At 41.1% G+C, this 27,772-nt stretch overlaps 1 protein-coding gene across 8 annotated transcripts in view; it reads right to left on the bottom strand.

Annotated features, from left to right (window-relative positions):
* Window positions 1–27,772, bottom strand: part of Mtbp (Mdm2, transformed 3T3 cell double minute p53 binding protein) — a 69,020-nt gene that overhangs the window by 28,528 nt on the left and 12,720 nt on the right. For 4 of the 8 annotated variants that reach the window (XR_383964.2, XM_011245394.2, NM_134092.3 and 1 more), the window contains exons 9-14: window positions 26,507–26,601; window positions 24,928–25,000; window positions 20,331–20,448; window positions 11,412–11,585; window positions 9,133–9,240; window positions 393–554 (exon numbers count right to left, since the gene is read on the bottom strand). Coding sequence is in view for 6 of the 8 variants with exons in the window: in XM_011245394.2 (XP_011243696.1) it covers window positions 393–554; window positions 9,133–9,240; window positions 11,412–11,585; window positions 20,331–20,448; window positions 24,928–25,000; window positions 26,507–26,601 (730 nt within the window). In the remaining 2 variants the exon portion in view is untranslated. Of the gene's footprint in view, window positions 1–392; window positions 555–9,132; window positions 9,241–10,962; window positions 11,221–11,411; window positions 11,586–13,879; window positions 13,943–20,330; window positions 20,449–24,927; window positions 25,021–26,506; window positions 26,602–27,772 lie in introns of those variants that run through there. The other 4 variants (XM_006520250.2, XM_017316360.2, XR_875211.2 and 1 more) reach the window with 4 other exon arrangements.

Raw genomic sequence — 27,772 nt, 5'->3', positions numbered from 1 at the left:
CTAACCCCAAGGAGTGGCAGCCGGGAAGTGTCCTAGCACATAGTTCTGCCTGTATCCAGCTCACTGTAAGCTTGTTACTTTCTTTACTTTTCAAACCTATCCTTTCTAGCCACTTAGTAAGATGACTAAGACCACAGACTGCTTCCTCCTCTGCTTAAAAACAGTTAAAGATGCTCGATGAAAGGTGTTAGCATAAAGTCTGCCATACTTAAGTAAGTCGAATTGAGACACACACATGTGTAAACAAATACGGCGTTCTTTAAATGTATAAAATATACTTTGGCTTGCCCAATACAGCTCATAAAATTTTAATTAACAGAATTAATATTAACAGAAGTGCCACACACACACTACCACCTCTACCAAAAATGTTAACGTAATAAGGCCCTTACCATTTACCACGCCGGCAGCTTTCACGGTGTCTGTTTGTGCTAAAGCTGCTTCAGTGGGGAGAACATCAAAGTGACCTAGGAAGCGCTCCCTCGTGAGTGCCAACAGACTTTTGAGTTCATCGGCAGAAAAGGCTTCGGGCTGGTTTGCAGCCTTTCTTCTTTCTGCAGGACAAATAGACACAGTTAACCATGGGACATTTTCAGAGCACTTGCAGTAGTAGTTCCAGTGTTTATCTTTTGTTAAATATAATTTTGAAAGTAAGACAAATGTCTACATCTTCATGAAGCCACATTTTCATTTTGAACTTACTCATAGTTAACAGTACAGTTTTGAGTTATGAGACATGAGGGAAAGAGAGTAATTGGTTAACACTAGGAGCTGATGGACAGTAAAGGCAAGCTTACAAGTCTTCAGAAATACATACGTCACAGAGCATTAAAAATGATCTTACATTAATGTGTTTATAGGAGGGCTGCTCTTGGTTGTCATTTAAGTTGATGACAACTTGAATACATCTGGAATTAACTAGAATCCAAAAATGGAGGGGACAATGGTGAGGGATTTTTACTTCATCTGAAGTGGGAAGATCTATCTCTACTCTGGATCTTGAGGCGGGAAGACACACACCTTCTCCTGGAAGCCTACCCGAGAGCATGACAGGAGGGAGCTTTGCCCTTTGCCCGCCACTACCTTGCTGGCACATGTACACCTTCACTGGCATTAGAACACATTTCTTCAGGATTCCAGCACATACTGAAAACCAGCTGAAAGCTCATGGACCGGGAAACTACTAGATTCTTGGACTTTCCATTTACAGCCAGCCACTGTTGGATTAGCTGGACCAGTCTGTAAGTCACGCTAATAACCTCTTTCTCCATACTTAGAGTTATCCTGTAAGATGTTACTCTAGAGAACCCTAACTAATACAGCATATAAAATTAATACCCATAGTTTTTGTATTAAATACAATAACATGCATCCCTGTTCCTTCTTTCTCTAATTCTAAAGGCAGGTTAAATCTGAAAACAAAACAGTACCCTTCTTAACAAACTATGGAAGACAGAAATAAGTGGTAAACTGAGTCAGCAGAACAGAGGGGTCATCACTTTAGGTGCCTGCAGAGACTACTGCCAGGGAGCATGGACAAATGTCATGAGGTACCAGCCTCAAAGCAGACTGGACACAAAGGGCTAATCAGAGCTCCAGCTCGGCTCACCCCTCCACCGTCCAGCCTCAGAGACAGGCATCACTGCTTCCATTCTGGTTTTGTTCTAATAGTTCCAAACTGTGAGACTTCAAGTATGTAGAAAGGTCATGTTAAAGATGGGGTAAGTTCTAGTATTGTAAACATCAGATCTCAAGCCCTGTTACCAAAATACCGGCAGCTATAATGGCCTACTGGAAGGATCACAGTCAGAGCGACAGATGTAACCAACTCTGTGACAAAGATTGTCACCTATGACATTTATGAGTCTATCTGGGCCATATTCACAGCTCTCCTTGGCTGCCTGGAGCCAGTGGGACACAAGAGGATTCTAAGAACAAGACATAAAGCTGAACGCCCACAGGGAGAAGAGCCCTGGATGCTGATGCCAGGGTGTGAATAGAGGCCGGATCAAATCAGAGCAGTAAATCCTCCCCTTCCCCCTCCCCCTCCCCCTCCCCCCCTCCCCCTCCCCCTCCCCTTCCCCTCCCCCTCCCCCTCCCCTCCCCTCCCCTCCCCTCCCCTCCCCTCCCCTCCCCTCCCCTCTTGGACTTTCCATAAAACCACGCCTGGCTGAACTGGTTTTTACTTTAAAAAGAATTTTTAAATATATTGGCAGCTAAAACGTTTAAAACTTGTGTTGTGCTTGTTATTTTGTTTTATTTTGCTTTCAACAAACAAACAAACAAACAAACAAACAGGGTCTCTCTATTATGTATCCCTCCCTGGCTGTCCTAGAACTGGCTCTGTAGGCCAGGCTAGCATCAAACTCATCTTCCTTCCAGCCCATACCTCCAGAGCGCTGGAATTAAATGCATGAGCCACCATGCCCAGCTCCATTTTGGTTTTCCTTTGTTTGTTTGTTTGTTGTTTGTTTGTTTTGAGGCAGGGTCTTCTGTAGCTCAGGCTGGTCTTGAAATGTCAGATGCACTGAGTGAACTTGAACTACTACTATTGCCGCGTGCAAACCTCCCAAGTGCTGGGGTTATGCCACCCTGATGAGCTAAAACTAAGTTTCAATAATTTTTGTTTGTTTTTTTGAGACAGGGTTTTTCTGTGTAGCCCTGACTGTCCTGGAACTCACTTTGTAGACCAGGCTGGCCTCGAACTCAGAAATCCGCCTGCCTCTACCTCCCAAGTGCTGGGATTAAAGGCGTGCGCCACCATGCCTGGCAATTTTTTTTGTCTATTTTCTCTATTAGTTAAAGCAAGTAGTAATAACCATAACTACTGCTAAACATGACTCTGAAAAGCTTTTAAAAAAAATAACATCACAGGCTGGACAGATGGCTCAGTGGTTAAGAGCACTGGTTGCTCTTCCCAAGGTCCTGAGTTCAATTCCCAGCAACCACATGGTGGCTCACAACCATCTGTAATGAAATCTGATGCTCTCTTCTGGTGTGTCTGAAGACAGTGACAGTGTACTTACATATAATAAATAAACCTTAAAAAATCCCATCACTTGGGGGAAAATTCAATAATTTCCCTTTTAATGATAAAGACTTTAAATTTTTTTTTTATTTTATCTTATGTGCTCGGGTGGTTTGGCTGTATGTATATATGTCGGCTTACCATATGTGTGCCTGGTGTCTTCAGAGGTCAGAAGAGGGCATTGGGTGCACTGGAGCTAGACAGTAGGGAGCTGCTACGTGGGTACTGGCAAGTAACTTAGGTCCTCTGAAAAAACAACCAGTGCTGTGACCACTGAGCCAACTCTCTAGCCCAGCAGTTGACGTTCTTGAGAGAAGGCTCTCTGCACTTCCAGTGTGGGCTCGAACAATGGTGGGCTCACATTGGATGCCTGAACTATTCTTTAGAAAAGAGCAATATGGGCATGAGGAAGGCAACGAGGATGTTCGGTGGCAAAGACACACTATCACTGTGTGCTTGGCCCTTTATAGAGGTCATATTACTCAGCACTCCCAGCTACTCTACCTAGCAAAGATACTTCACTGTCTGCTTAGAAATAAGCAACCTGCTGGGCGTGGTGGCGCACGCCTTTGATCCCAGCACTCGGGAGGCAGAGGCAGGTGGATTTCTGAGTTCGAGGCTAGCCTGGTCTACAAAGTGAGTTCCAGGACAGCCAAGGCTATACAGAGAAACCCTGTCTCGAAAAACCAAAAAAAAAAAAAAAAAAAAAAAAAAAAAAAAAAGGAAAGAAATAAGCAACCTGCGGGAGGTAAATAATCTGTTTAAGGTAGACAGCTAAGTGTCAGTTGACTAAGGACGACATATTTTACATTACATGTGTTCTATAGCTCTGTGTCCCCACAAACACAGGAGAAAAATAACATTAACAAAAAAAGAGAGGCAGCTGGTGTGCGAATGTCATGTCACAATGGTGAATAACTGTGGAACTCCGTTTATGTATTGTTTTAACAACCCTAAATTTAGGATACTTTTCTCTTCTCTTCTCTTCTCTTCTCTTCTCTTCTCTTCTCTTCTCTTCTCTTCTCTTCTCTTCTCTTCTCCTCCCCTCCCCTCCCCTCCCCTCCCCTCCCCCCCCCTCCCCTCCCCTCCCCTCCCCTCCCTTCCCCTCCCCTCCCCTCCCCTCCCCAGTGAGGTTTGCCATGTGTTATATTAGAGGCTGGAGATAGAAGCTGCAGCTGAAAACAGGATGGACAGAAAACAATCGGAAGCCCTGCAGAGGAGCTGAGGGACGGGCCCTGCATTTCCTATGCTACCATTACCCATGCAAGAACTTCAGCACAGGAGGCCGGTCAGCTCCATCTTGCTCCAGGCACTCGGTGAGCCGGACGTGACCAGGCCAACTTTGACTAACCCTTCCTTTTACATTCAACAGAGCCAGCCAGTCTCCAGGATATCCTGTCTACAGTGTGGCCAGGGACCTTCCTTTGTATGGTTGGTCTGTAGTTACCCAATTCCAGCGGTTACAGCTAAGTGCAAGACTTGGTATATGTACGAGAAAGCCAGCTGGGCCATAAGCTAAAACATCACACCATTTTCACCTATAATTTATCCTGACATTTCTTCAGCTTTTTCCTAAATTGACTTTGACTTTGGAAAAAGAGGTATTGTTGAGTTTTCTCAAGTTAAAAATCAAAACAAAACAAAATCAATCAAGGCAACAAAAGGAAGAGAAACAAAAGAAAAAGGATTCAAAAGAAACCAAAACATTGTAGAAAATAAGAGAAAACGTGATAGAATTAATATTTTTCTAAAATAAAGAAGATACTGGGATAAGCACAGGCTGCTTTGATGAAGAAACTATCATGGAACACAGAAGGACTCCTCGGCAGATGTGACAATGTCAGCCTGCAATCCTAGCACACTGATTGGTACTAACAATCAAAGATTCGAGAGGTCAAGGGCACCCTCAATTATACACCTACTTCAAGACAAGGCCACATAAAACCTTGTCTCAAAAAACAACCAATAAAGATTCCCACAATTAAGTAGACAAGAACTCAAACGTTTAAAACTCTGCAAAATAAAATGGAATATGTGTTGTAAAACTAGAAAAAGACAACACAGTAAAAGAAAAGAAAAAGAAGTGTTCTGGCCCGGGACGTCAATACATAACTATACAAGGTCTAGGCAAAAGAGAACTGGGAAAAGAATTAATACTTATCTAAGAACAATCGAGGCTGTTCTAAGAAAATGGCCTGTCATGTATACAGCTCGGTAAAGCAGCTATGGGGTTGGGGTGAGGGATACATATGATGATTCACAGTAATCCTTCTGCAGACAGACAATGCCGTCAGGGAGTGGGTCGAACCAATAAAACAAAACAAGATCACTGCAGCAGACAGGAGTGGGGTTAGATTTCTGAGAGCAAAGCAAGCCAACGGCACTGTATCATAATATAGTCCACAGCTCAGCAGAAAACTTAACTATGCTGTTACAATGTTAACCAGCCCATGCATGCCTTCATTGTTCAGGGTCACTGGGAAGAGACATTAATTCTTTTTTTTTTCTTTTTTTTTTTTGGTTTTTCAAGACAGGGTTTTTCTGTGTAGCCTTAGCTGTCCTGGAACTCACTCTGTAGACCAGGCTGGCCTCGAACTCAGAAATTCACCTGCCTCTGCCTCCCAAGTGCTGGGATTAAAGGCATGCGCCACCCCACTCAGCGGGACATTAATTCTTTATCTGCCACAGTTAGATAGAAGAGAACTCTGAAACTGGATACACACAATCTCACAGTATCTACAAACAAAAAGCAAGGCCTGAACTGGCAGGAGGCTGACCAGAGGCCCTGAGGGCAGAGGCAGAAGGATGAGGAGGGTTGGGAAGGCACTGCATGTTTTCACTTGAAGTTTTCCAGTATCATCTGAATTTTCACACTGTATCTATGAATTACATTGATATGAAACATCTCTTTTAAAAACACTTCTGAACCAATCACATTTTCTTCTAAAATAACTCTGCTCTCCTATAAACTGATAGGAATTCAGCAGACATCTATTGAGAACTCACTGCCTCCTGGCACTCTCCCGGGGCCCAGGCTCAGAGGATTCAAGCAGATTAGGCTACAGCAGGTTGGCTTGTACACCAACAGGGCAGGCCTTTGGTGAGAAAGCAGCCCACCTTCCCCTTTAGAACACCAGCTTTATGACCTGGGCCTGGAACACCCTACCTCACTGAAGGGGGTATTCTCAGGGCCTTGCACATTTAGCCCAAGGTAAGAAACAGAAGCTTTCTGTGGCCAGAAATATTAACAGTAAAATCAGAGTTGTTGATATCTCATTTCTAAAAGATCTTCTCAGGGAAGAACTCAGCAGCCTCAGTGTATTTCCTGTCTGTACAATCAGCTAGTAGTACTTCTAAAGGAAAGTGCTCTCAATGGCTCGCTTTTCCACTGAAGATACACAGGAGCAATGCGCTTCAGGAGTCAGTCCCTCCTTTTATTAACTAAAAGTATACTGATGTCTCAGCGCCCGCCTTGACTTAGAAAGAGAGAGCACATTGACCTTAATAACTGGGTTGAGGGAAGATGAGGTTTAATAAATTACACACTCAATGTATGTTTAAAAAAAACATACAAATAAGCTTGCATATTACGTGAGCGATAACCACTCAGGAGGAAATGTAATACTCTGAAATAGATCAGCAAAGGAATGCTATATTCATTATTAAATAGCTAACACTAATGAAAATTAATTAACAATAAATATCTAAAAGCCATCAGCTGAATATGAATCAGGATTTTAGTAGGGTGAACACATTTTTAAAAGATAAGACACTGGTGTATTCCATGTAATACTGGAGACAGCGCTGTTTCTATTATATATTTCACATCATACTCAACTCAAATTTCAAATGCTAAATTTTCTTGTCAGCATTCTAAACATTTTCTTGAAAAAATTACTGAGGTGTGGTATTGTTAGCTCTTGCCAAGTCTAAAAGTTAAATTACAGAAACTGGTAATATTAAATTACAAAGTTATATTTTATATATCATTAATACAACGGATGGGATACCTTTTAAAAATAAACTGAAAGTGAACTCATTTACAAAGTTACACACTAACAAGCTTTATTTGATATTCACACTATTTTAAAAGACTGTATGTCTCAACAGCATTATTAACTAGCACATTTTACCAGAAATTCTCCAGTTCCTTTCCATTTGAAAGCAGTCAGGGAGACACTGTAAGAACGGGGCTGTTTATCCTCCGTTTTATTGGTATTTTAAGGATATCTTTTTGAAGGTTTGTGTTATGCAAAGAGACTTTCTTAGCAATATCAAAGGGCTGATTTTAAAAGATCTTTTTGACAACATTTAGGTTTCACGACATACACATGTGCTTAAAAGCATTTCTCTTCACACCTCACACATGAGAAATCACTGATGGGCGCACTCAGACACTCAAACACTGGGAACTTGTTGCCAACCCATTACTCCGCCTCTTAAAATGTACAAATGCACTTTTGCTACCAAAGCTTTCATCTAGTACTAACTGTACGGGGATGGATGAGATGTGTTTAGCGAGAAAGTCACCATGAATGGATTCACTGTACCACTCACCTAAGCCAAGACTAAATGCTCAGACTGCCAGTTACAAGTTTCTATGGTGTGTGCACATGAGGGTAAGTGCACATGTGTGAGTACACATGTATTTGTGTGTGGTGTATTCCTTCGCTGTTCTCCACATTCTTCCTTTTAACATTTAATCATTTCTGTGTTGGGGGATGGGGTGCATGGATTGGCCAGAGGACAATGTGCAGGCATGACTTCATTCCTTCTAACGTGGTGTCCCAGGGTTCACACCACTGAGTCTGCCTAGTCTCCATGTTATTTCTTGAGGCAGAGTCTCTCACCGAATCTGCAGCTCATTAGGTGGCTAGGCTGGCTGGCCAGTGAGCTCCAGGGCTAACTCCACACAAGCGGTCCAGGTACACAGCACCACGGTCAACTTCTATGTAGGTTCTGAGCATCTGAAATAAGGTCCCCAAGCTTGTGTAGCAGGCACTTTATCAACTGAGCTATGAGTGTCCCCAGACAAACATGCATTACCATTTGTTTTCCTTTTATATTTGTATACCTGTATGTGAGCGTGCATGTGTGTATGTGTGCACGAGTGTGCCTGTATGCTCGCACATGCCTGTACATGCCACGGTGCTCAGGTGGCGGTCAGAATCATTTCTGTCCTTCCATCAGGTGAGTTCTGGAAATAGACTCAGTCCATCAGGCCGGGTGCCAGCGCCTTGCCCACTGAACCCTCTCACTCCCACGTCCCACCGTTTACTGAAACTGATGTTTCTTTTTAACAGTACTTTCCTTGATCGAACATTACAAATTGATGTACAACTACCTTGATACAACTAAGAAAACTTTGTAGCGCTTACATGAATAACTAAGTAGTGATTATTTTTTCTAAATATTCTAAATTAACTCTAAACTTATTTTCTACTGAATAAATAGGCTACTATCTCCAATTTATGGACTTTCCTAGAAATTATGCATCAGTGATTTAAAGCATACTAGTATTAGGAAACAATGCATGCCTGATATTTATAAAAATTCAGACTGATAACCAATTTTATTATTAATGGTGAAAGAAAAATACCTAATCTCTTTTTAAAAGGTGTTAAGTGCCCCAGCTAAGGAAAGCTCCTGATGAGAGCCTAGTATGTGAACTGTGCTTAGGTGTCGATCCTTCAGTGACGGTTCAACTAAAGAACCAATGTGCGAGCTAACAGACTAACCTCACTTTCTTCTGTTTTCCGTCCCTGCCTTCCTGCTACCAAAACTCCATAGGGATTATTCGTGTTAAGTAGAATAACAAACTTCTATGTCTTTTTTAAGATATGGCTCAGAGTATTCATTTTTTAAATATGAATTTTCCTTGGCCATGTAGGTTTTTAAAATATGAAAAATTATGTACTGACAACCAAGATATATATTCTGACTCCAGTAAAAACAGCACTGCAGACCTAGTCAACACTAGATCCCTATTTACGCATCACACCTTAAAGATAACGTGCACAGGGATAAGCACGTAAACCCAGGCAGCTCCCATTAAACAGACTCACATTCTTACAGTACAAGCAGAAGCCCAAACTGTCACTTACTCAGGCATTCTTTCAAAGCCAAAACTTGAAAGCTGGCTAATTGTTTCTCTCTCTGTAAAACCTGCTCCTCCGAAAACCTTGGGAGTGACGAGAAGTCAAAGGGGAAACCTGAGAAATAGGAAAACGTCAACATTAGTGGTAGTCTGTGATAATAATTAAGATTCAGCTCCTGACTCAGCTCCTAGGGAATGTGTCAGGACGAAACTGGAAAAGGAAGAGGCAGCAATCGCCTCTCTTGATCTCACGGATTTCAAAGGAACAATTAAACATGGGAAATAGGCATGCTATATTGTTCAGCGTTTTAATCTTTAATCTGACTCTTAACTCCTTGGGGGTAGCATGTAGCAGACTGCACTACTTGGTATTCTCTTCTACCTCCTTAGACTAAGGACACAACAGTTTCCTGTTTCTAAGTACAGGTTGCCCACAGTCCCCATGATGCACCAGGCATGCACCTGTCATCCTCTATTCAGTTCCTTGCACAGTGAGTGTAGGATAAAACTATGCAACACGGTCCTAGGACTGACTTGGCTGATCCCATCTCACCCTCTTTTCTGCTTGTCTGTAGCTCTCAGATAACTAGAACGCGCAGGAAATCTACTATAAGGGCACACAAAAAGAAGCTTGGGGTCTGATCCTCTCTCATCTTCAATGGTGAGTGTACTGGCTAGTTTTGTGTCAACTTGACACAGCTGGAGTTATCACAAAGAAAGGAGCTTCAGTTGAGGAAATGCCTCCATGAGATCCAACTGTAAGGCATTTTCTCAATTAGTGATCAAGGGGGAAAGGCCCCTTGTGGGTGGGGCCATCCCTGGGCTGGTAGTCTTGGTTCTATAAGAGAGCAGGCTGAGCAAGCAAGGGGAAGCAAGCCAGTAAAGAACATCCCTCCGTGGCCTCTGCATCAGCTCTTGCTTCCTGACCTGCTTGAGTTCCAGTCCTGACTTCCTTGGTGATAACAGCAGTATGGAAGTGTAAGCTGAATAAACCCTTTCCTCCCCAACTTGCTTCTTGGTCATGATGTTTGTGCAGGAATAGAAACCCTGACCAAGACAGTGAGCTACTCAAAACTTGGTCTAGGGAGTCATGTGACCCCAGAAGCATGCAACCTAGAGAAGAATGCCTTCTCAACTGTGCTATTAGTACAACACGAGCAGTTAAGACTTTATTTGTACCATACAGCTTATTAATCTTGAGAGGCTGGCCTGTGATGGATCCTGGGTTGTTTCTGTCCCTCTGTTCCCTGTCTGTAATAAGCCTAGTGACATAGCATATGTATGTGTGTGTATATATATATACACACAGAAAGAAAATCAGATCCATGTGCCCCAGCCATCTGAGCCCAGATACCGTGCTGGGATGGAGAAGCCATCATGGACAGCAGGCTCTGTGTTTCCAGATGAAGAGAGCTCTGGTTGTGCCTATAACCACATGTGAGAATTCAAAGCCCAGGTGAACATACAACAGAGTATGACGGGTAATAATAATATTCTGGTCTTTGCTAAATCTGAGGAAGTTTATCAGGCAGCAATAGACAGCGAAAATACAGAAACTTGGAGAAATAGAAAGACAAACAAAGCCAGTGAAACAAGAGGCTTGAGAGAAACGTAATTTTTTTTTTAAATAATTGCTTTGAGTTTTGAAAACAGTAAACATTAACAACTTGGTATCTGAACTTGAAAGCTAATAGCTAATTTTTATTCTGTATATTGTAAAGAAATTAATCCTCTTCATTCTAAATTCTAGCAATGTTATATTTAAAATCCCAGCATGGAGACAGGGGAATGGATGCCAAGTCCCACCCCTAACCAAGAAGCTATTTGCAATTAATACCTGCTGGGAGAAGAAAAACCAGTTTTCTGTGGTGGAATGTCACTGGGGATATCAGCCACACACCAGGACAGGCCCCATGCCAGGAGGAGTTTGTCAACACAAAATGGACTCCTTGGGTTTGTGTGCTTTTTGTTGTTGTTGTTTGGTATTTTTTGCCTTATTGATTTTTGTTTGTTAGTTTCGATTTCCTATTTTTGGCTATTTTGAGGCAGGGAGAGCATGGACGTGAAGGTGGGTAGGTAAAAAGGTAAAGAGGACCTAGAAGGATGGAGAGGAGGGGAAAGAATAAGAGCAAAATATTACATATATTTTAAAAATGGTGTGCTTAAAAGATAAACTAATGGCAGAAATGGAGTTTCATTATCTTTCCTGCCACTTAAAGCCATGTAAATTAATTAACCCTCCCAGTAAGTACAGAAAGCGCATCTTCTCACAAAGTTATTACTCACTCGGTCTGGCTTCTCCTGCCTTTGTTTTCATCTTCCCATGAATGACACTGAGTGCAAACGAGCCATTGATCTGGCTGGCCGAGTGCAGCAGGGTGGCTCTGCATTTTCTCTTGCCCATACCTTGCAGCAGGAGATGATAGCCAGAAAACTCTCCCTTCACGGCAACATCGGGAACTGGAAAACAAAGATCTAGCTAAGAACCAGAAATGGTGCTTATCACACGCAACCGTTAGATCCCTCAGAGGGACCGACTACACGTTTCCCTGGCATGTTATGATAAAACAAGCTGTCCCTTCAATACATCTGGGACTCTTTAGTTGAGAAGGTACTGAAGCAGAAAGTTATAAAAGCAAGAAAAAGGATGAACTTTTCCATTTGTCTAATCACCATGTACTTGTTCTTTGGCCCTGCCTAAAGTTCCATAATATTCTTCTTATACCTACATGTCCATACTTTCCAGCTTCCGTGTGTATGTGTGTGTGTGTGTGTGTGTGTGTGTGCGCGCATGATGCATGTCTGTCGGGTATATATATTTAAGTGGTATGTAGATGAGTGTGTGCACACAGATTGTGTGCTGGTGAAGGTCCACATGTGGTATCTTCTTCAGTCACTCTCCACACTATATTTTTTATTGGATATTTTCTTTATTTACCTTTCAAATGTTATCCCCTTTCCTGGTTTCCCCTCCAAAAAACACCCTCTCCCTACCCTTTTCCCCCTCCCCCTGCTCATCAACCCACCCATTCCTGCTTCCTGGCCCTGGCATTCCCACACACTGGGGCATACAGCTTTCATAGGACAAAGGGCCCCATTGATGTCCAACTAGGCCATCCTCTGCTACATACGCAGCTGGAGCCATGAGTTCCACCATGTGTACTCTGGATGGTGATTTAGTTCCTGGGAACTCTGAGGGTACTGGTTAGTTCATATTGTTGTTCCTCCTATGAGGCTGCAAAGCCCTTCAGCTCCTTGAGTTCTTTCTCTAGCTCCTTCATTGGGGATCCTATGCTCAGTCCAATGGATGGCTGTGAGCATCCACCTCTGTATGTGTGAGGCACTGGCAGAACCTCTCAGGAGACAGCTATGTCAGGCTCCTGTCAGCAAGCACTTGTTGGCATCCACAACAGTGTCTGGGTTTGGTGATTGTAAATGCAATGGATCCCCGGGTGAGTCAGTCTCTAGATGGTCATTTCTTCAGTCTCTACTCCACACACTGTCTCTGTAACTCCTTCCATGGGTGTTTTGTTCCCTCTTCTAAGATGGATAGAAGTATCCACACTATGGTCTTCTTCTTCTTGAGTTCCGTGCTCCACACTATTTTGGCACAGAGTTTCCCACTGAACCTGGAGCTCTCCAACCCGCTAAACTGCCCAGCCACTTACCTCCAAAGATCTGCCTGTACCACATCCCTTCCATTTCTTCAAACTGACACTTATAAGCATAAACCACTCAACCGATCATAGGAAAATAGAACAGAAAAGCAACTTTCTACAGGCTCTGTTTCTCTGAATTCAATCAACTACAGAGAAAAAGTATTGGCAGACAAATGCATGTACATTTAAACATGTACAGACTTCTTTTTCATTTATACAGCAACTGTATTATACAAGAATTAGAGGTAATCTAGCAAAGTACCCAAGACAAAAAGTTTACTGTCTAATGGGGATAGAACAAGGTATCTATGTCTAGGCAACACAAGCCAGCAGAACCCAAGCTCTGAAATGAAGACCACTGACCACGGGCTGTCACTGAATGCCTAGATACTGGACACAGCGCACCCTGAACATTCCTTCCGGGCATGATTTGCAGAATTTTGAAAGTTAAATACCATAACTGAACTTTTCCTTTTTGAATGTATATGGGTGTTTTGCCCGCATGCTTGTCTGTGCACTCCATGGGGGCCAGGTGCCTGTGGAGGCCGGGTGAGGATGGCACACTTCCTGGACCTAGAGTTACAGATGCTTGTATTATGTTAGAGCTAGAACCAACCTCTGGAAGAACAGTCAGTGCTCTTAACTGCTGAGCCATCTCTCATTAATATATATACTAATATAATGTAAAATAATAATCTGATATACATGCACATATGAAAAAATGAGAAAACAAAACCACTAAAATAGTATTATCACAGCAACAGTCTACCCCACAGATCCAATGTGTGAATAAAAGATTATTCCTAAACAAGAAGAGTATCACATGACTCCTGCAATCAGATGAGAGCAGTTCACGCTGCACTTCTCTCCACTGCTTTCTGTGTTTGTCTTAGCTCGCAACTTGGCTAGCCCTGTAGACACTGAAGTCTGCGTTAACAACAACCTAGCTTTTCTCCAAAGAAAAACATTTACTTTACAGAACTCCCAACCACGACAACTACAGTCACTGAAAACATGTCTCAGAATTTGGCAAGTGTTAATTGAAGACTTATTTAATGACTTTCACGTAAATTTCACAGGAAATACCAGACTTACAATTAGCAGTTATTCAGTTCTGATCAGTGGATTATGAAAGACAACAACCTCTATTTCTGAATGCTGTATTTGGCACAATCAACCAATGAGGCAACGTCTGGCTTACATGCTCCTTCACCAAGGCAGAGAAGCATCTTAGCTACATGACACAGATAAAATGGGAAAGAGAGAAACTACCAATTATCAACTAGTTGCTTCAAATTTTACAAATTAACATAAACCATAGTGGAAGTATATATTATGATTAGAAATTCATTAGTAAAAAATATACTATTTTTATAGTGCTAGGTTCAAAGCCAAGCCTAGTGCATACAGGTAAGTGCGGTACCACTGTGCTCCACTCTCAGGCAAAGTTCTATTGTAATGAAAAAGAGCCACTGTCCTATCTCAGTAAGTTTTTTAGTGGGTTTAAAAGCTTCTAACACTCACTTTATTCACAGATCAACAACACAAACATAAAATTAAAACAATGTAAAGGAAATAATATTCCATATAAGTATAAGGGGAAATAAAAATATCTCAGACAACAAGAGGGAGGAGTACCCTGACATACTGACAATTATTTTATATATAATCCTTTAAAATGAAAAAATAATAAAAATAATATTTAATAATTATGCCAAAAATAAATATCAACATACAGTCTAGGATTCAATGTAGGCATCCTAGGGAGCTATAATCTTTATAACAATGATACCATTGTTTAATTATAAACTCAACTTTGAAATAATCATAGAGACAAGCAGGGGCCTAGAATGCATACACAGGATCACTCGTGCACATGCATATGCGCACGCACACACACACACACACACACACACACCAATCTACTAACTTCACATTCCTAAAACATCTTCCAAACATAGATAGCCAACATTGATCCCTCATTTTATCCCCTAACTAAGCTTTGAAAATGTTAGCATGCAATTTAGCTGTTAATATGACTATGCAATAAAATATCTGCAGCTCAGTTCTAGAGAGAATTTTAACTGATAGCTGAATTTATAACTTTAAGAAGCCTCCTACTGTGGAGACTACAAAACAAAGATTTACAAATTCTCCCACAGCCTTTTCAAATAAGTAACATCATTTTCATACGCTAAATCCATCTTCTTTTCATTACAACACCTAAAATATAAAATTCGAAAGCAACAATGAATAGAAAATCTATTCAGAGGCCTCCAATTATGAACAATGACTTCCTTATTGCTGAACAGCATAAGAAGCAGTTAGCCTCTGCAAAATAGCCCGAGGCTATCCCAGAGCTTCCAAAGTCTTTATCCTCATTAACAGTGAGACTCAGGTTTGAAATCTACTACTCAGGTGGTATCTTTCTCCAGGTAAGCGAAAGTTCCAAACCCAGCTTCTCCATTCTCCATCTGTCCCTGACCACCTGAGTTTTCTCTGCAGTAACAGAGTCTCCAGTTGGGCTGAAGAAGCTGCATGGGGGAAACACATGTCAGTCACCCAGGTGCTTCTACAAGAGCGATGGCCCGTCCACTGGCACTGGACTGTTCTCGGGTGCAGCCCAGCTCCACTTTGCTAACATTTAGCTGCTGTGAGGAATCACTGAACTGCAGCAAGCAAAGCTCTACATTGACTTCTAAGAGGACTTCAGAGAGCCTTACAATCAAATGCCTCTGAGTGTGGCATGTGCCTGTAATCCCAGCATTGTGTCTCATCCACCTCCCTCCCTCCCATCCACCATCCTCCCCTCTTAATCTCTTCACAACATTAATGTCTCTTTGGTTTATGTCCCTCTGAGTTTGGCCAGAGCCATCTGCATGGCCTTGGGGTTACAATAACTCACTGGACCCTGAGAAGTTCACACAACTGAAGGTGATGGCTCCCGTCTCCCAGAGACCATCAGTGGCCAAAGTTCATCAGGGAAGGGTAGGGTTCAGTGACCCTGCTCCCTGATTCATGCCTGTACAGTCAGGCTTGTCTGTGCAAGCCAAGCATAGTAACTGTAACTGCGGTGTGTAAGAGACCACACAGGTTATGCCGTGTCTGTGGGGTTCCTCTGCTATCTGTCTTCAAGCTCTAACACGCTGTCTCTCTCTTAGTCCATGATTTGTCCCTGAGCCACAGAAAAGGTAGTGAATGACTCATCCAGGAGAAGCCCTTATCCGTCACTCTCAGCCATGAGGTCTGCACTAAGGACTAATGATTGAAAACAGACACTTCTCTGACTAGGGTTGAGAGTTGCCTTTCTCTATGCCTATACAAATTTTATATATATGTGTGTGTGTGTATATCTATCTATCTATCTATCTATATGTATGTGTATATCTATATCTATATCTATATCTATATCTATCTATCTATCTATCTATCTATCTATATATATATATATAGGGGTGTATTTGCTCATACATATTTTCTCCTTGGTGGATAGCTAGGACCAGAATTCTTGGGTTATATGACTAAGTCTAAGTTTAACCTCAAAATGTTTTCTATAATAAACAACTATTCTATTAAGCATCTCCCTCTCCACAAAAAAACATGCAATATTTGCTACATCCTTAATATGTGATAGTCATGGTTCCAATTACAATTATTCTAGTGAGTGTCCTATAGGATCACATTCTGGTTGTCATTTACATTTCTCAAAAGACTAGTGACGCTGAGCAGGCTTCCATGAGGGTTCTTAGTCATTCATACATCTTCAGCCATGACGTATTATTCAAGACTTAACCACTTGCTAACGGGGCTGTTTTACTGAGTTCTAAAGATCTATCCAGGCTCAAAACATGATTGGAGCTATTTTTCTCCTTATACATTGCTTAATTTTAAATTGTCTCAAAGGTTTTCTCAAAAAGTATAGATTTAAAATTTTGGTAGATTCTAACTTACAGATTTATTTTTCCATTTTAGGCAATGTGCTTTTTTGGGGTATCTGTTAACTCATACAAATTGTACAATTTTAGTTCTTAAATTTAGACATGAGGTCCATTTTTAGATAAATAAATCTATTACATAAATAAATGTCTATGAACTCAGGTACTAGAAGCTCTTTATTTATTTATTTACATTTTTATTTGGTATGTGTATGCAATACATACCTCACTTACGATTTAACACATTTCTGAAAGTACCTGTGAGTATCAGCCAGGGACAAATTTGCAATATTAGACAGCAGTAAGAAACAAGGAGAAACAATACCGCTGCAAAGATGGGTATACCAGGAGAGTCTGCTGGCAACCATGGGTGTTATGGCAAATCTGATCCTGAATGAGCAAACAGATTAGGGTTTTATCTCTACTACAATGTAAGCTTCAAGATTTGGTTTAATGTGGGTCAAGAGTGATAAACAGTCCTAGTAAATCATTGGTGCTGAATTAAAATGTCTGGCAAACCCATGAACAATGCATGTGCACATATGTATGAATGCTGAACTCACATATTAAGGTGTTCTTTTTATAGATATCTACTTAATGCACACCTTGCTTTTTTCATTTCAGGGTTGTTTCTAGTCAACTGTAGATACAAAGCTACACTTCTCAACATTAATTTTCTATGCAATACTATGAAAACAATGAGTGGGATATAAAGTGGACTTCCAGCAGTAATCCTCAAATCACTGTGCCGCATCTAGTAGATGACAGTACCCATTCATGTTCAGATAAATGAACCAAAGAATGCTTAACTGGCTGGCTGGCTGAATGAATGAATGAATGAAAGAAAATGATAGACAAAGTCACAAAGAAATACAATCAGGAACCTGTTCAGGATAAGCCTTAATTCAGAGACTTCAAGAACAACGATGAAGAACCAAAAAACACAGTTATGGTTTGAGGATGACCTGAGAGTAAATGTGAACTAATGAGAGAAACTACTATTAGTGACATACGCACGGGTATGAAGTTTTCTGGATCTGAGAGTTAGTGAAACTAATCAACAGTTACCTTCTCTGTTTCCTACACCACTTGGCTTCTCAATTTTGTCAACAAAGTCCCAAATGTCTGTCCCCTTCAGGAAGGGTCATAGGTAGGAAAGACCATAATCAACTATTCCGTTTCATTTTGTTCTGCTTCTTAGATTTAAAAAAGAACTCCTGCAAGGAGCACGTTTAATCAGTGCTAATGACCTGGTCTAATCAGTAATCAACACTCTTCACACCATGTGACCTGTGTCATATTATTATTCAGAAGCTTCCACTATCCATCCCCAAGTTTCAGGAGGCAGTGAGTCTAAAACATGAACTCAAACGACAAGGTATTTTCTTAGGTACAATAAAAATTATGGGAGGAAAAACTAGATAAATTCTCAATCAATAAACTCTCTTAGACTTACAACTGTCGACTTAGCAGCTACTTGAAATTGTACAAAGAAAAACAAGCAATGATGAGCTATCCAGAATACTGAGTTTATTTAAGAGCTGAAAATAGAATTTTTTTTTCATAAACACAATAAGCATAGTTTCCCATGACTTCATGCAGTATGAAGGAAACCTACTATACTGCTGCTCTATAAATCTACTTTTGATTTTGTTGAATCACCTTAATAAACACCAGCTGCACCCATTCCCCATGAGCAGCCAAGACAGGTTAAGCCTGCCCTTACACAAGTTCTAACACTGCACGGTCGGCTGATATCTGGAAGCGTGGGGGTCGCTGCAACCACCACAGACAGTAGAGTGTCGATCTGCATGAGGCGGTAATGAATCCTTTTGACCTGGCTCAGTAGCTAGGTGTGGTTTGTACAGCTAGAGGCTGACTCTGAGCAGTTTGCTTTAGATACATTTAGGGACAGCACAATTTGAAAAAAAAAAAAAAAAGTTGATTATCTTGGTGATAACTCAATTCTGAGTGCACAATAAAGCTTAAGACATGACTACATAAAACTCGTGAAGTACATGTGACCTCTTCCATAAAGATGGGCTCTACAGATCGATTACATGTGGCACCTTATGGGTCAGGGGGAGGATCTGTCTGGTGTGGTCTCAGTCATACAGATAGTGCAAAGGTCACCAGGATATTCACAACCTCTGCCCCCAGCCTTCTGGGCAGAAAACAAGTTATACACCTCTTCCTTTGAAGGGACAACCCCCAAGGGCTGGAGAGATAGATGGCTCAGTAGTTAAGACTGCTCTTCCAGAGGTCCTGAGTTCAATTTCCAGCAACCACAGGATGGCTCACAACCATCTGTAATGGGATCCAATGCCATCTTGTGGTGTGTCTGAAAACAGTGACAGTGTACTCACATATATAAAATAAATAAATCGATCTTAAAAAAAAAAAGGCTTCTTAAAGTTAACAAAGAAGCCTTTAGAAACAAAACCACACCAAACAACCAAACCTGTGTGTTTACCATTCCTGGTTTCCCTAGTGTTCAGCTGTGAGCACAAGGACCCCTGCGCCCCATACACTGAACATCCTAGATTATTAGAGGCTTAAGTAGAGGTTACTATTCTTGAAGTCCCAGCACCAGAGTCTGGCAATTTCTGCCAATTATCTGCTAAGTTCTCTAAGCACCAATGTCCTTAACTGTAACATGAAGACAAACCAATGTACAGTTATTATAAAAGTCATATTGTTAACATACCTATGACACTATGGGGCACAAGTAACCTGCATTATATAATTAAGTTCTTCAGAAAATTATAGACACGGGCTGTACTGGCTAGTTTTGTGTCAAGTTGACACAAGATGGAGTTATCACAGAGAAAGGAGCTTCAGTTGAGGAAATGCATCCATGAGATCCAGCTGTAAGGATATTCACAACCTCTGATCTCAATTAGTGATCAAGGGGGGTGGTCCCCTTGTGGGTGGTGCCATTTCTGGACTGGTGGTCTTGGTTCTATAAGAGAACAGGCTGAGCAAGCAAGGGGAAGCAAGCCAGTAAGGAACATCCCTCCATGGCCTCTGCATCAGCTCCTGCTTCCTGACCTGCTTGAGTTCCAGTCCTGACTTCCTTTGGTAATGAACAGCAGTATGGAAGTGTAAGCTGAATAAACCCTTTCCTCCCCAATTGCTTCTTGGTCATGATGTTTGTGCAGGAATAGAAACCCTGACTAAAGCCGGGCGTGGTGGCGCACGCCTTTAATCCCAACACTCGGGAGGCAGAGGCAGGCGGATTTCTGAGTTCGAGGCCAGCCTGGTCTACAAAGTGAGTTCCAGGATGGACAGCCAAGGCTACACAGAGAAACCCTGTCTCGAAAAACCAAACCAAAAAAAAAAAAAAAAAAAAAAAGAAACCCAGACTAAGACACGGGCTTATGTAATAAGTGAACCATTTCATTTTCACCTGATTTGTTCTTGCCATGTGTCTCAGAACCCAATATTCAACCTCAGTAGCCACCCAATTAACCCTAGTCCTGCTTTTCGACTACTGCCCTTCCTAATGGGCATGGTTAGAGGTATTAAACAATAAATTCCCGTGAAGGCTACTTCCACTTACTGAGTTATCTATTATATACCAACAAACCATCTGAAAGCCTTGTACTTACCACTGATGGTCTTGGGCTTCTTAGCCATGTATTCCTTCCACTTTCTTGAGGCCAGTTGGCTGGGAGGTGGGATGAGTACATTGCTAACAGTACACGGCAGCACAAAGAGAGCACCAACCTGAAGAAGAACAGAGCACACTCAGATTGCTTGCACACTGAAATCCACTGTTGACAACTGTCATGTGAAATTCATATTGCACACATCTAACAGATACTGAGTAGTGCTCTCTCAAGTACCTGTCTGCGAAAATGAAAAGAAAAAGGCCCCCACACTCTTCCCCCACAAAAACCAAAGAAAAGAGAAACAAGCAAAGCAGAAAGACGGATCCAAAACTATAGTCTCCTGTTTTCTTTTCTACTAGGGTAATTATTTCTGAAAACTTTGTCTGATGGTCAGTGGCGATTGACAACTTGACAAGACCTAGATAAGGAAGAAACCTCCAGACACAACAGTAAGAAGCTCTTTAGATTAGGCTACTTCACAGGCAAGCCTGAGAGGGGCTATCTTAATTAGGATAAACGAAGTAGAAAGTCCTTCTCTAGAAGTGAGTGTCACCACTGCCTGGGCTTGGGTCCGGGACAGAACAGCGGAGGTGGGGGGCAGCCTGAGCAGGCGCAAACGGTATTTTCTGCTTCCTTACTCTAGAAGCAATAGGACCTGGTGCCTTAAAGTTCCTAAGGCCACACCCTCCCACCACGGTGGGATGTGATGTATCCTTGAGCTGTGAGCCAGAAAAAAAAAAAAAACCTTCCTCCCTTAAGGTGCATCTGTCAGGAAATCTACCACGGCAACAGAAAAATAACTAGGGCATTTTGCTATTAATATTTTCTGTACTTGTGTGTTATGGCAGAGGTTGTTGGTATGATACCTAGGTACATCTGGAAAACACTGGGAAACGAGGGACCTAGTACCCAAAACTTTAAACACTTCAGCTATATTGATTATTTTTGTGGCTTCATAATCATATCTGAGGGCAAGAAAAAGAAACTTTCATTCCTAGAAATAAAAGATTTAATGCTAGTAGGTGAAATGCAAAAGATAACAAATTAGACCCCTCCCAAAAAACCAACCACACAGCAGCTTCGGACTGATTTATGAGCAAATTCAACTTCATATTTGTATTCTCAAGGCTAAGCATGCAGATGTTTCCTAAATATTTGCTCAAAAGAATCACTATGATGTATTTATCTAAATTCTCATTTTGATTAAGGACTAAATAAAACAAATTACAGCTTTAGGAGTTATATCGTCTATTTAAGAAATTCAGTTACATCAATCAGCATATTCCAATAAAGAACATTAATTTTATAAAAACTCTGGAGAAATTTAGGCAAAGCATTAGTCAAATATCTTAAACCTAATGAAAATCTGTTTTAATTGCCCTAAATAAATGGATTAGTACCATGAATACGGGACACTGAGTTAGGATTTTACAATGTCAGTTCTGTTGCTACTTATTCTTTTTACTTATGCATTCTTAATTACAGGTACAAAATTAGGGAAAGTAGAAGTATTTGTCTTCATTATTATAGGGAAAATTTCTAAAAAGTTAAGTGCATTTTAAACAGCCAAATATTAGTAATTGGAAGTAAAGCATTTAGCAATAGAAAATAATCAATCAATATAAAGGACACATCTCATTCTCTAAATACTAAAAGTCAGTCCTTTCTTTTTTTTAAAATATTTTTTATTAGGTATTTTCCTCATTTACATTTCCAATGCTATCCCAAAAGTCCCCCATATCCTCCCCCCCACCCCCCTACCCACCCACTCCCACTTTTTGGCCCTGGCGTTCCCCTGTACTGGGGCATATAAAGTTTGCATGTCCAATGGGCCTCTCTTTCCAGTGATGGCCAAGACTAGGCCATCTTCTGATACATATACAGCTAGAGTCAAGAGCTCCGGGGTACTGGTTAGTTCATAATGTTGTTCCACCTATAGGGTTGCAGATCCCTTTAGCTCCTTGGGTACATTGTCCAAAATGCAGCCCATGGAAGAACAGGCTGGCACAGCTGCGAGGTGAAGAAAAGGCCAGCACTACTGTGAGGGGAACACGTCAGATACGTTCACATTTACAGTTGTCTATGGGTGCTGAAAGCAGTTCTACATATAACTTATATACTGATTCATGACCCACTACCGTGGTCCCACTTTTTAAACAGTCTAATTTTGATTAAATAGTTGCTATAAATATTTAAAACAAAGGTGAACACAAATATTTCTAAATCTCCCAAGTTTTAATTTCCTATAAAATATATGAGTCAGCTACTTACTATGGATCATAACAGACTTGGATCCCGACCACCTGTTCTCACCATGCACTAACCCTGCAACGACTTGAGACTCAGGGCAATGCTGTGGTTGCCTCTGTGAGTCCACAACTCAAAGGCCAGTAGCACATTTCCACCCTCACTTCCAACCCCCATCCAGTTATCCCACCATCTCCTCTCTAACAAGCAATCACTAATGAAATCAGACTTAAAACTGCAAAGTCCCCCCTTAAAAACCGCATTTTCTAACCATGAAGTAGCGCTATAAAGACTCTAATATCCCCGTGAAGTCAATGAAGAAAGGCTAGACTGTAAGAAATGTTCATGCATACTCTGGAGTTAATCAAAGAGAAAGACAGATGAAGGATAATGCAAAACCCAGACACTCCTGATGATCGTGTAGATTCATACTTCAGCAGGAGGTGGGGTGTCTTGTCTTCTTGCTGTCTTTAATATCTGAATAACACAGTGGACATTCTTTTCTGATAAACAACAACTAAACAAACGAGGGTCCAAAAGCAACAAACTATAATGACACACATTATGAAAATGTCACAATGACATTTCTTACATACTAAACAAAAACTTTTTAGTAAGATTAGTAGGGAAAAAAAAAAAACTAAGGCTACATACACAGCACTGAACTTCAAGAAAGAATCAGCAATTCAATTACTTTATTTTGAAAAGTATGACAAGTTATGACCCAATATAGAAAAAAAAATGGCTTCAAATTAAGAGATTTGTTGTGTAAGTCGCAGCACATGTACTGGCTACTTTTATGTCAACTTGACACCAGCTAGAGTCACTGGGGAGGAGGGAGCCTCAATTGAGAAAAATGCCTCCATAAGATCTAGCCATAGGGCATTTCCTTAATTAGTGATTAATGAGGGAGGACCCCACCCATTGTGGGTGGTGCCACCCCTAGGCTAGGAATCTTGGGCTCTAGAAGAAGGCAGGCTGATGCAAGTTATGTGGAGTAAGCCAGTAAGCAGCACACTCCATGGTCTCTGCATCAGCTTCTACCTCCAGGTTCCTGCCCTGCTTGAATTCCTGTCCTGATTTCTTCAGTAATGGACTATGATCAGGAAGTATGAGTCAAATATCCTTTCCTCCCCAACTTGCTTTTCGTCATGGTGTTTGATCCCAGCAAGAGTAACCCTGACTAGGGCAGCACCTGCTGCATGTACCTCCCTCTGCTGCACTGCAGAAAGGAAGTTGTACGGCCGCACTTATACACGCTGACCTGTGCATTATAGACTGATGCTTTACAGTCAGGGTTCTTGGAGAAAATTTCAAACAAAATAGCTGCACATAAGGTATTAAATAACTTTGTTAGTTTCTGGGATAAGCATTACCTTCAATAACGAGATAGACTAAGGGTCATTTCATATCTCCATTAAACAAATCATAGGCACATGTGTGCCTTTATCTTGACATCATCAAAGGCCAGTTTATCCAAAATACTTTGAAACACTATTCAAAATGCTATTAATTGTATAGGAAAATGGGACTGGAATCCAAAATTTTAAGGGATCATCTTAAAAATCACATTCCCTTTAGAGCCATCAGTTTGCTATGGGAGTAACAAGCACAGCCTAATATACTGCCCTGGGGAAGCTACTGAAACTACAGTAATCCCTATCTCCTCCCAGGAGCTCTTGTTACTAGACTGGTGCTACAGGGGTAAGAAAATGTTACATAAATATAGCCAGTAAGTGTGCTGTGTATTAAAATCATTTCGATAGAAATGCAATCGTTGACAAAATTTATAGAAAGAAATAGACTTGTGTGTTTTTCCTCTTAAAAATGATATAACTTTAGACACAAGATTCTGCATAGTATCCTATGTGTCCCAGTTTTTTAATGTTAAAAAGACACCAAAAGTATCATATGATATACACATGCAGCTATTAAAATAGCTACAATCTCTCCTGTAGCACTGGATTACAAGAGAAAATTGTAATATAAAGAATAACCATCCAAGGATGTCTTAAGTCTTCTTACTGCCTCCCCCTGTCGTACCATGAAAAGATAAGTCATACAAATGCCTTCCCAGAGCTGGGCTGAGATATCACAGAAGAGATTAACGATATACTCTGAAATTTAAAGTAACTTTTAAAATCATTGCTCATAAGGTTCATTTCCGAAAGTCCTTTTATAAAATCAGGTGCCACTTTGTCTACAAAACATTTGAGCAGTATCTTAGCATGAATTACTGGCAAAGCTGGGTTACATTCCAAGTTCACGAGCAAGAGCTGTATTTACTTTCTGTAACATGGCCTGAAATGTTAAGTATCAGATAGACAATGAACAAAGCCTTCTATACCTTGCCACACAGGGAAGAGATCTGTTCCAACAGCAGCATGGAATTCTGCCTCGTGCAGTGCCCAGTCACCTCTCTGTACTAAGGAGTTAAAGAATGGGGGGAGGGTATAGGGAACTTTCGGGATAGCATTTGAAATGTAAATAAAGAAAATATCTAATAAAAAAAAAAAAGAACAAGAGACTAACGGGGAAATAGCTCAGCTTGGGAAAAACAGCTTGATTATTACACTCTCCCACAATTTACTGAAAAATCATTCATTAAGCTTAAGTATAAGAATTACCAATTATTCTTTCTGTTACACACTATTTCCTTAATTATTAGTTCTAAGTATCTACTATAAAGCATAAAAATAAGAGTGAGTAAAAAAATAATCTGTCTTAAAAATATTCAAGGGTGCTATGTTAGTGGTCTGTTTCAAAGCAGCAATTATGTAATATAAAATGTCTGTTCTGGACCAGTGAAGCGGCTCACGAGGTGCAGGCACCTGCCCTTTTGCCAACCCTCAGGGTGGAAGGAGATAAGTGACTCCTGCTAGCTGTCCCCTGACCTACACACAAGTGACCCACCCCCCCAAGAAGACTCTGAATATTTCAAACATATATGGTGGCATTTATAATTACTTAAAAGTACAGAAAGATGTATCATCCAACTAACGTTCATAAATCTATCATACTGATGGCAAGAGGAATATCTGAGCAGGTCAGAATTGTGCATAAATTCCTCTGCTTTCCCCACATATTCCTAACATTCTCCTCTGATGCTCACAAGCACAAAAGGGCCAAACTGGAGGAAGCCTTTGCCTATTCTAGAAACATGAGTTAGTGCAGGAAGCATGGCGTAGGAGTTGGGGATAAACTTTGAAACTTTTCTTAAGACCATGACTAGGGAAAAATATACTGAATTATCTTAGGGTATGATCCAACATGTAAATGTAAAGGGAAATCACAGAAACAGCTTCACGTGTGCTTTTTCTGCCCTTTCTTGGTACAAGTGGGCTTTTGCAAGTGAGACCGTTTAGAAAGCCAACTTTGGAATTGGGAGTCACACCCACATACTCCACAATCCTTCTTTACCAGAACAGTGTCAAGAAAGAACAGAAGTCATGGAGAGGCATCTTGGATTCCAGAAAAGGGAAAGTGATTCTTAAATGCCATTTGGAACTAAATAAAGCAGTAATAAAACACAAAACCAACGTGGGTGGATCCAGACAGTGCTGGGCAGGACAGCTCCAATTAACGCCATTCTGTGTGTAGATATGGCCCGTGCTCAAGCACTCAACATCACAACCGCATCAAGGAAGCAAGGTTCAGGCAGCTCCATATCTCTTCCATAATCCTGCCCACAGCAAGCAATCTACAGTGAAAGAAAGGCTGACCGGCTGGAAATGGGGTTGGGGGCGGTCTGGCAGGAGAATGTGGAGAAAGCAGGAACTCCCTTCCTCTGAAACTCCATGGTAGAAATTTCCACTTGGCAAAGTGAAAAGCAATGTAAACCTAACACACGTTTACTGGCTGGTGCCAAACCATTCTATCTGACCCACAGAATGTAAAATAAAATGAACATGTCAACGAAAGGATACAACTCAAACTCGATATCCGACATGTAACAGGAGGGAAGATCTGATAGTTTTATCATCTGCACAAATTCCAAAGCAGGACCATAATAATGGAAAACCTGGAAAAGAAATTCAAGTTGTTTACCACTTTAAATCCTGCAAATGAAATGAAAGCAAACAAATTACTGATTATTAGTTTAAAATTTTAAAAGCCTCACAGGAAGCAAGAACACGTCCAAAGAGAAATCAGGTTTAGTTTCCAGAAAACAAGAGCAATCCCCCACTTCCCCACCCCATTTCTTTCTCCCACCCTCCCATGAATGCATATATGGGGGCATGCAGTGGTCTGAATGAGATGCTCCCCATAGTCTGGGCAACTTGAAGATGTGCTTCCTAGCTGATGGCTCTAAGGGACTAGGGGGTTGGGGGTATGTCTTAGTTAGGGTTTTACTGCTGTGAACAGACACCATGACCAAGGCAAGTCTTATAAAAAAAACAACATTTAATTGGGGCTGGCTTACAGGTTCAGAGGTTCAGACCATTATCATCAAGGTGGGAGCATGGCAGTATCCAGGCAGGCATGGCACAGGAGGAGCTGAGAGTTCTATGTCTTCATCCAAAGGCTGCTAGTGGAAGACTGACTTCCAGGCAACTAGGGTGAGGATCTTATGCCCACACCCACAGTGACACACCCATTCCAACCAGGTCACATCTATTCCAACAAGGCCACACCTCCAGATGGTGCCACTCCCTGGTCCAAGGATATACAAACCATCACAGGGTAGCTTGTTAGATTAAGGTGGGCTTTTTGCTCTCTTTGCTTCATGCCTGCAGTCCAGTATGTGTGTGCTCAGCATCCTGCCCCCACTACCCTGCCTTTGTTTACCACCATGGATTTAGCGCCCTAGAACTGTAAGGCCAAATATACTCTCCACCTTGGTCATGTTTTACCACAGCAATAGAAAAGGAACTGATACAGAGTAGAAATATTGATTTTAATCAATTTTACTTTAATTCATTTAAAAGGTTAAATTGAAAGAATATTCTCATTAGAAGCAAAAAAACAAAAAACAAAAAAAACAAAAAAACAATTTTCATAATAGATTATTATACTTGAACTTTACACTGCCAAAAAAGAGAAGCTGAAGTTGCTAAATCTTTTAAGTGTTAAGATTTTGAAAGAACTGGAAATCCCTGTGAAAGATGGACGTGGCAAGTTGCTTACAGTAAACAACTCTGGGAAATGAAATCACAGCAGAGGGGCTGGAGAGATGGCTCAGCGGTTAAGAG

The sequence above is a fragment of the Mus musculus genome, chromosome 15 (assembly GCF_000001635.26).
Source record: "Mus musculus strain C57BL/6J chromosome 15, GRCm38.p6 C57BL/6J".
NCBI classification, from domain to species: Eukaryota; Metazoa; Chordata; class Mammalia; order Rodentia; family Muridae; genus Mus; species Mus musculus.
The sequence above is the reverse complement of the archived record's forward strand: the minus strand, read 5'-3'. Positions and strand labels throughout refer to the sequence as shown.